The sequence below is a fragment of the Spermophilus citellus genome, assembly GCF_964194105.1.
Source record: "Spermophilus citellus genome assembly, chromosome: 8".
NCBI classification, from domain to species: Eukaryota; Metazoa; Chordata; class Mammalia; order Rodentia; family Sciuridae; genus Spermophilus; species Spermophilus citellus.
Genome location: NC_138189.1, coordinates 11,087,294 through 11,096,212, shown reverse-complemented (window position 1 = coordinate 11,096,212; position 8,919 = coordinate 11,087,294). Strand labels below are relative to the sequence as shown.

Here is an 8,919-nt window from a genome sequence, read left to right as displayed (position 1 = left end):
GTAGTGTTTTCTCTGTGGGACTTAATAAGGGGATAATATTAGAACCATGAAGAAATCTAACCTATGTAAATGTAACTATACTCCTGTTTGTTTATTAAATAACTATACAGAAAAATCTAGACAAAAGTTTACTAAAATCAGAAGGTACATTTGGGATGGAGAGATTTCAACTACAGTCTGTGAATCTCTGGGACATTCATATTGGGTTCCCCTGGAAATAAACAGCTGTCTTCCAAGTCACACAGCTCTTAGCCACAGTGAGGAGTCCTGCAGGTCTGTCATTCCAAGAGTTATGCCAAATATATTAGATCTCTTGGAATTAAATCTCTTGGATGGAGAAAACAGTGGTTTTGAATATGATCCCCCAGTTGAAGGTCCCAAGATCTGATGCTCCTGTCTGTACGAGTCCGAGTGGAAGTCAGGCCTATACCTTCTCCCCAGAGGCAGGAGTGAGCCCACCTGGAGCACAGGTGAGGGGAGATGATGAGCCTTCACCAAAAGGACTTCTGGCCACTAAGGTCAGAAAGGGGAAAGAAGACAGAAGAGTACAGGGGATAAGACTTGTCTTCTTTCCCCCATTTTCTCCTAGGCTCTCAGACTCCATTTTCTTCTTGCAAAATGCCTTGAGTAACTGAGCCTGGCCAGGGGCCTGCGGGTTTCCTTCATGGTTGCTCCTTTTTTCTTTCCGTTTTCCATTTAACAGCTGCCACGTGCTCATGGATTTCCTTCTTTCCAGATAGGAACCAGCTGACTGATGGGAAATTCGCACCATTTGGGAAACCAGAGCCATCAGCATGAATCCCTTAAATCTGTCCTTCGGCTTTTATGATGTGGTTGGTGACATGAAGACACAGTAAAAATATTCTAACACTTCAGCTTCTACATTCTTTGAAAACCTTTTTTCTCCCTGCTTTAGTCTTGTTCTAAGCTATGACACCAGGAAATCTCCAAGGAGGCCTCTATCAGTGTATCCCTACCTATGTGATTGGCCACAACTACTTAAAAATGCATGAGGGGGTCCCGGTTTTGAAAAGAGTTATAGGTCACTTTAAAAATACATACCTATGTGCAATTTTAAACTTTTCTCCAATAAACATGGATCACATAAACTTTCTTTTAAGATTTTTACATTTCTTAATTTTAAAAGGACAAATCTTGGTAGATTGCCATGGGGAAGCTTACCAAGGATCAGACATGTACACCCAGACCCAACTAAGGAAATTTCACAGGTAAATTTGTGCCAAATCACAGGGATTTTACAACTTAGGAGAAAGGTCTTGGCAAAAACATGCTTCTGCTCTCTGACATCTAGCAGGTTTCCAGCCCTGGACCAGGCTGCTTGCTCTGCAAACCAGAAAATATGCCCTCCAAGGCTGGGTCAGCTTCAAGAGCAAGTCACTGCTCCAGGGTGACAATGAGGAAAGAGGCGGATGGGGGTAGTGACCAGGTGAAGGCAACTGGCTAGAAAATCCTCCAAGTGAGGCTAAGAAGAGAAGGAGAGATGGCCACAGGTCACCACCTGAGATCCCCTTAAAGCCCCAGGAGAGACTCCCCAGCCTCCTAGCTCGAAAGGGAACAGGAAAAGACGAAATGTCTGCAGAAGTTAGGCAGCCCTTTCCTTTCTTCAGGAAGAAAGTCAATTACCTGTAGTTACTCTGACAGACAAATGTCATATTCCTCTTGTTCACAATCAATTTCAGCTCATTCAAGGAAGACCCTGAGCATGAGTCACTGAGGAAGAAAGAAGAAAATGTTAAAATAACGAGACTTCTTGTTATTTCCCTGAGTCTCTTAGCTTCTTTTCTAAAGCCCTGGATAAAGAGGAGAAGCAGAAGTCCACCTCTAAGTGGCCCTAGTTGAGCAGGTGGGAAACTGAAGGTGGGAAACTGTTAGTTACCATTGTTGGAGATAAAATTAGTTGTTGGGATGAGCTAAATGTAGAGTACGGCCCCGTTCATTGAGCCAGTCTGTTCCCAATGTATTCGTGAGACTGTGAATTCTTTTTTTTTTTTTTTAATCTTTTTTCTTTTTTTTTAAGAGAGAGAGAGTTTTTTTAATATTTTTTTTTTTTAGTTTTTGGCGGACACAACATCTTTGTTGGTATGTGTTGCTGAGGATCGAACCCGGGCCGCACGCATGCCAGGCGAGCGTGCTACCGCTTGAGCCACATCCCCAGCCCGACTGTGAATTCTTCTGTTGGCCGACATGTAAAATATCCCTTGGATACAAAGTAATAAGATGTACCTGGGACCTTTTCCAATATCTTGCATCACCCAGGCCTGTACCGTATGAACTTTTTCTGGGCGCAAATTAAAGATTTCCACACTTCCAAAAATGCTAAAAGAGAAGAGACAAAGAACATTGTCAATCCTAAACTCAAATTCAAGGACATCCATACCTCCTGTCAAAAACCAGAAAGCTGGACACATTGGGTGGACTCCACCCTTGGAATTGCCTTAGAGATAGTCACCATTTCTTATTAACATGACCCCCAGTAAACAAAGATTTTCAAGATAAGACCTTTAGCCAGTATTTTCATGTTGATTTTTGAAATTAGTTGCTACTCAAGAGTGACTCTTGATCTACTTTGTGAACATCACCAGAAAGCTGGTGAGAGCTGCAGTTCAGCCCCCTCTTGCCTGGTTAATCTTATTCCTGCTTTCGCCTGGAGGGTGATTCACATGTTCAGCAAAATCTGAGAAGCCTGCTTTGAAAGAGGCTGATAATCTGCTTAACCACATATCTAAATTCTTCTGTATTAATTTCTGACAGATGCCACTCCTGTTCTGAGTACCTGGATCCCTAAGATCAGATTATAAAATCTTGGAATGTTACCAGTTTCACCCAAAACCCCACAGAAGAGGAAGTCAGAAGACGACAAAAGCGTAAACATTCCTTTGTAGAATTAAATACAAAAACAAAGAGAGAGAGAGAGAGAGAGAGAGAGAGAGAGAGAGAGAGGGAGGGAGGGAAAGTAATTTATGTCACTTATGGTGCCAGGGCAAATTAATTCCGCCTCCTGTCTCTCCAACAACCATACCAGGGCAAGACTAGAGAACAACCCGTCAGAGAAGGAAGGCAGGAGTGTGGCCGGATTGAGTGGTGAGATTAAATGAGAGAACAATGGCTAATGCTCATTGAGCGGCTTCTCTGTGAGGCCCAGGACTCGGCATTTTTTCATGTTATTGCTAACCGTCACATCACCATCATCTTTTCAAATACGCATGTGAGGGTCTCCCAGAGGTTAGGTGCCCTGCCTAAGGCCACACAGGTCATATGGAATGACCCCTGGAGTCCTGGCTTTTAACCACCAGTGTCATGCTGGCAATGTCTACAAAGAGAGGATGAAGGTCAAGAGCCCAAGCCAGTTGCCCATGTGCCCAGTGGTCGTGAATTAGGATTCAAACTCTTCATGGAGTAGAGAGGAGTCAGGCCATGGATGGTGAGGATTTGGACAGGGAGAAGCAGGGAGGGGAGGCAGGTGTCCATGCATCCAGGAGCAGCTTGGACACAGGTGGAAATCGGGAGGTGGAGGATAATGATAGAGGAGGCTGAGAAAATGGCACCCGGCCTTGAAACATCACGAGCAGGGGCTCTTATCAATACAGTGGCCGTCAGGAACGTTAGAAAACGTCAGACAGAAGAGAAATTAGACAAAAGCAGTGACCCAGAAAGACAAAATATGTTCAGAGAATACAAAATATTTGCCTTTTTTTAGCCCAAATCTTCAGAACTGGTCTGAAACTTAAAAAGCACAATCGTTCTAGCGGTGGAATATCCCACAGGAGGCCATGGCAACCACTGCGAATAAGATACAAAGAAGTGATTACCTATTCTTGTCAAAGGGTTCAGTGAGGGATCCATTGAGCATCACTTGGACCACACCACAGGCAGCTTCTGCAAACTTAAAACAATAATAATAATGCTCCCCCCACTCCTCAGCATGTAAACTTAGTCCTCAGTCCCCAGCGACTCCCTCTAAAACCATGCATGGTATTTATTAGCTGGCTAGGGAGGGAACAGTCTCCCTGGTCCTGCACAGGATGCCCAGTCTATAGGATTTCCACTCCACGCCACTGGAGGTGTGAAGCTTCCTTCACAGCGGGGTTCTTCAACCATTCGAACAAACTGTTGAACAATGAAGTTTCATGCTCACAGGGTTGCTAAATGTAGCAGTGCCGAATTTGGAAGTCCAGGGGAGAAAAGAGAATGTCCCTGGAGGAGAAAGATGAGGGTGTCTTCCTAGTATCCAGCACTGTGACTGTGTCATTTTACTTAGGAGGAGCAATGTGGGCGATGCAGGAGGAAAGGAAAGGGGAACATCAGGGAAAAGAGAACCAAGAGAGAGAAGATGACTCTGAGGCCTGACAAGGCACAAAGAGAAAGGGGGTTTCAACAGACGGATGTGACTGAGCAAGGAGGTGTGTCTCTCCATGCAGCAAATGCTCAGCTGAAAACAACATGAGCACAGCAAACTCTAGGCTTTCCCAGGAGACATGGCGGACCTTGGCACCGGCTCAGATGCCCTTCTCTGAACCCTGACCCCATCGATGTCCCTTCACATTGTGTTACTATAACGCATTGTAATAATGAGCTCAGTGGCATTTAGCTCCCAGTACTGAGTGCTCCATGAGAACAGAGAGCCAGCTGTCCTCTACAGCCCTGGGTGCTGTGTACCTGTTGCATGACACAGAGTGGACACTCAGTAAAAATCTGAAGAAGGAAAAGAGGGAGGAAAAGAAGCAGCCAGTGCTTGGTTGCTCTGTGGAGGAGACTAGGAAATAACAGGGTTGTGCAGGTCGGCGAGGTGGTGAACCAAGGAGGATGGTTCATCAGCAGGTAAAGGCAGCTGAGAAGGGAAAGGCCTAGGGGTCTAAGAGCAGTTGTGGACACTGACATTGGGTATAAAGTTAGTTTGTGAGGCACCATGAATGCTTTGCCAAAGAATCTGGACTCTGCTCTGCAGGTGACCTTGGCTCCACTGAAGGATCTGAAACTGAACTGTGAAATCCAATGCTGCTCTGTCTTCCCTTCATGAGCGAGGGACAAAGGCCCAGTGGTTGTGACTAATCACAAGTACCAACTCAAAAGCATGCTCATGGGTACCAACCCTGGGCCACCCAAGATGGAATTCTCAAGGTATAATTCTCAAGTTACCCCCCCTCCACCGCCCCACCAGGGAAATGTTGGATCAATGTGCTTCAAAATCACATTACTTGGAAATAAGGAGATGAGACAAAAACTTGAAGTACCAAGAAGTGCTGCTGCTATTGTCAAAAAGAAAAAAAAAATAAAGAAAGAAAGAAAAGAAAGGTACAAAGGGCCATCTACACACACCCATGAAAATTTGGCAAAGATAAAGGCACAGGTGTCTATGTGGTTCGCCAGGTGCCTCTGATCCTCTTCACCTCTGTACTCCTGGCACCAAGGACTGAGTGGGAACATAAGCAAGCACTCAAAACATAACATGGCTTTGGGAGTTTTTAATATTAGCACTGTCCTGAAACACATTATATAGCAATGAAATAAAAAGAAACTATTCTCAGAAAAATTAAGCAAACAAAAACTCTGCAGTACCCTTTATTTTGTTATGGTATGTAGTAGGTCCTTAACAAATATTTATTAAGTGTATGAATTCCAAGTTACTTAAAAGTTCAGTGGCATTTTATTTAAATATGGCAGCAACCCAATGGAGCAGGCTTATTTTGACCTCCATTTGACAAATGAGAAATCTGAAGGTCAGAATAATTAAGGATGCACCCAAGTTGAAATGTTTTCCTTCTCAAACTTCCTTCTGGGATAACTAGATGGGAATGACATCAAAAAGACACATCAGGGATTTTCACAAATATAGTGTTATGCTTTGTGTGTTTGTCCCTACCTAAATCCCCCCACCCCACAAATCCATATATTGGAAACTAAGACTCAGTGTATAATATTAAGAGGCAGGCCTTTAAGAGGTGATTAGACCATAGAGCTGTGCCCTCATGCATGGGAAGACAGTTCTTTTAAAAGGGTTCAAGGAAACTAGCTAGTGCTTTCTTGCCCTTCTGCTTTCTGCCATGTGAGGACACAGCAACAAGGCACCATCTTGGAAGCCAAGAACAGCTCTCAGCAGATATCCATTCCACTGGACCTTGACCCTAAACCTCCCATCCTCTGGAACTTTGCAAGATAAATGTGTATTCCTTATATATTATATACTCTTTGGTATTTTGTTACAGCAGCATAAATGGACCACATGTGCACTTAACACATACAAGTCTCCATTTTCCCTAGCTCCTCAAATGTCTACGTTTAATTCTGAAATATTATACTTAGTTTTACTTCCTCTCTTTCTTTATTTCTTATTTTTCCTTTCCTTTTTTCCCCTCTTCTACTTGCAAAGAAGTTTTTCCTTGTCCACCTTATAAAGAAGCAACTTATAGAAAAAAATAAGCTTCAAGTGAAGTCAGAAATAGGGAGTGAGGGTGGTGGTGAGTATTTCTTAAGCCAGGTTCTGGATCTAAAGTCAGAAGACTTAGAATAAATGCTCAATCTATCATTTGCTAACTGTACATTTAGTAGATTAGTTATGAACTTGCATTTCTGTTTCAACATCTGTAAAATGGGCTCGATACTCATGGTACTTACTCCACAGGGTTCCTTTTTTCCTCCATAGAGTTTTTGTGAGAAAGAACATTTTAATTCATGTAAAGAGTTAAGCTCAATGCATGTGGTCTATAAGTGTAGATTATTAAAACTGTCCTAGGAATCTAATCATTAGGTCAGAGGATTAAACCAAGCCCTTGCTTCCTGGCACCCACAGCCACAAATTGGATAAGATCAGGAATTATTCAGCTGGAGCCCCCATAGACCCTCCATGAATGTTCTAAAATTGGGTGTGAAAATCTGCTGGCAAGTGTTTCTGAACCTTTTCCTCAGTAAAGAATCCTACACTTTCAGTCCTAAAAGGATCTATGACCCAAAAAGGGTTGAAACCATTCACTGACTGGATGACATCTTCAAGTTCTCTGGTCTCAAAATTCTAGAATTTCATGACTGGGTACTCACCTTCTGGGAAATCGCTTTCCAGAACACTGAACCAGGGTTGTTACTGCAGTCATTCCTCCAGTGAGGGCAAGATTGATAGTTCAAGTCTAAAATCATAGTTTATAGAGAATCATTAAAGTGGAGAAGGAAGCATGTCAATCAGTTCCTTCTCTGGTCAGTCACTGCAGAGCAGTTTTCCAGCAGCATCCCTGCCAAATAGAGGCTTGGAGAATGGACACAACTCGACCTCATTAACTAAGTGTCCCCTGAATCCCTTCCAAGTTCTTTCCTTACTCTCCAAATTCCAGACGGGAACACAGTGACGGGTTTTGAGTCATCATTCTGGGAAATGGCCGTGAACGTTCACCCAGCAGAGAAAAGCCCCCACTGCTATCCCCAAGTTCAGGAAGAATGAGAGGGGATACCAGGCCTTCGGGGGTCGCTCTCAGCAATCACTTCTCTGCTTCCTGACAACTCTCTTTTGTTAGAGCTTCCTTCCCTGCCTCCGTAAGTCCTTGCACTTTGGGGCTCAGATGGCCTCAGAGGCTTTCTGTATGCACCCCATCAAGAGAGGCCGAGGCCTCAGTGAGGCAGGAGACACAGGGCATGGGATGCACAGTGCCTGTGATGCTTCTCTCAAGGATGTCTGCCTTAATGCACAAACATCTAACGGGGATGAGGTTCTGGAGACAGAGAGGTGAATTAGATAGGAATCCTGCCTTCCAGAGAGCACAGGATGGAGTGACTTCCAATAACCATGCCTGATTCAGGGACTATGCATCACCCCCAGGAAGGTTGACGTTGAACTTTGTTTTGAAGGAAGAATAGGCATCTTCAGACAGACTCCACGCAGAGAGAACGTGTGCAGAGGAACAGAGCTCTAAGGCAGGACAGCCCAGTGGGTTCACAGCAGTAAAGGGACCTGTTATGGCTTGGATCTGGAATGTTCCCCCAAAGCTTCTGGCTGAAGACTTGGTCCCCAATGCAGCAATGTTCAGAGGTGGAGCCTTTGGGGTGTGATTGGTCATGAGAGCTCTGACCTCATCAGTGGATTAATCCACTGATGTCTGAACAAACTCCCAGGAGGGGGTGGAAGCGGTAGGTGGTGGGCATGGTTGGAGGATGCAGGTCACTAGGGAGGGCCATGGAAGGCTATTTTCTGTCCTGATGCCCTTCTTCTCTCTATCCTCCTCCCCACTCCTGGCTGCCATGGGCAGAGCCACTCTCCTCCTCTATTCCCTTCTGCCATCGCTGTTCTGCTACACCTCAGCCCCAAAGCAATGGAGCCAGCTGAACTCAGACGGAAATCTCTGAAATTGTGAATCAACATAAGTCTTCCCCTTCTAAGTTATTTACATCAGGCATTTTGGTCATAGCAATAAAATAACAAAGATGAGAAAGGGAATGAGGGAGGACGAGACATTAAAAAACAGAGGTCAGTCAGGTCATGTCAAGGAATTCAGACATTACCTGAGAGAAAAAAGAGAACATTTTAGGCTTCCAGTAGGAGACAGATACAATCACATTTTTATTTTAGGAAGAACCCTGTGGTTGCCAGATGGAGGCTGACCTAAAGTTGTTTTTTTTTCTTTATAAAGCACCCATCCTCAGGTACTTTGCTCTAACAATACAAATTGAACTAAGTCAATTAGGTAGGGAAGTTGTATGAAGACAGGATCTAGATTCCTTTCTTGTATCCCAGAAGTCAGGAATTGTGGTATTTGCCTGTTCCAATCTGAACTTGAAGAAACACAATTCTTCTTCCACCTTCTGATGGGTAGACTTTTGTTTCCCTATAGATGTGTTACTTCTACCTTTTTATGGTTGAATTATGTCCTCCCCAAAGATATGTTGAGTCCTAACCCCTGGTACCTGTGAATGTGATCT

General features: G+C 44.1%; 1 protein-coding gene across 6 annotated transcripts in view; it reads right to left on the bottom strand.

Moving 5' to 3' along the window:
* CD38 (CD38 molecule) overlaps positions 1-8,919 on the bottom strand; it is an 82,413-nt gene that overhangs the window by 35,411 nt on the left and 38,083 nt on the right. For 5 of the 6 annotated variants that reach the window (XR_014023218.1, XR_014023219.1, XM_081303550.1 and 2 more), the window contains exons 4-7: positions 7,054-7,139; positions 3,831-3,904; positions 2,245-2,337; positions 1,645-1,731 (exon numbers count right to left, since the gene is read on the bottom strand). Coding sequence is in view for 4 of the 6 variants with exons in the window: in XM_081303550.1 (XP_081159676.1) it covers positions 1,645-1,731; positions 2,245-2,337; positions 3,831-3,904; positions 7,054-7,139 (340 nt within the window). In the remaining 2 variants the exon portion in view is untranslated. The remainder of the gene's footprint in view (positions 1-1,644; positions 1,732-2,244; positions 2,338-3,830; positions 3,905-7,053; positions 7,140-8,919) is intronic. The other variant, XM_081303552.1, reaches the window with a different exon arrangement.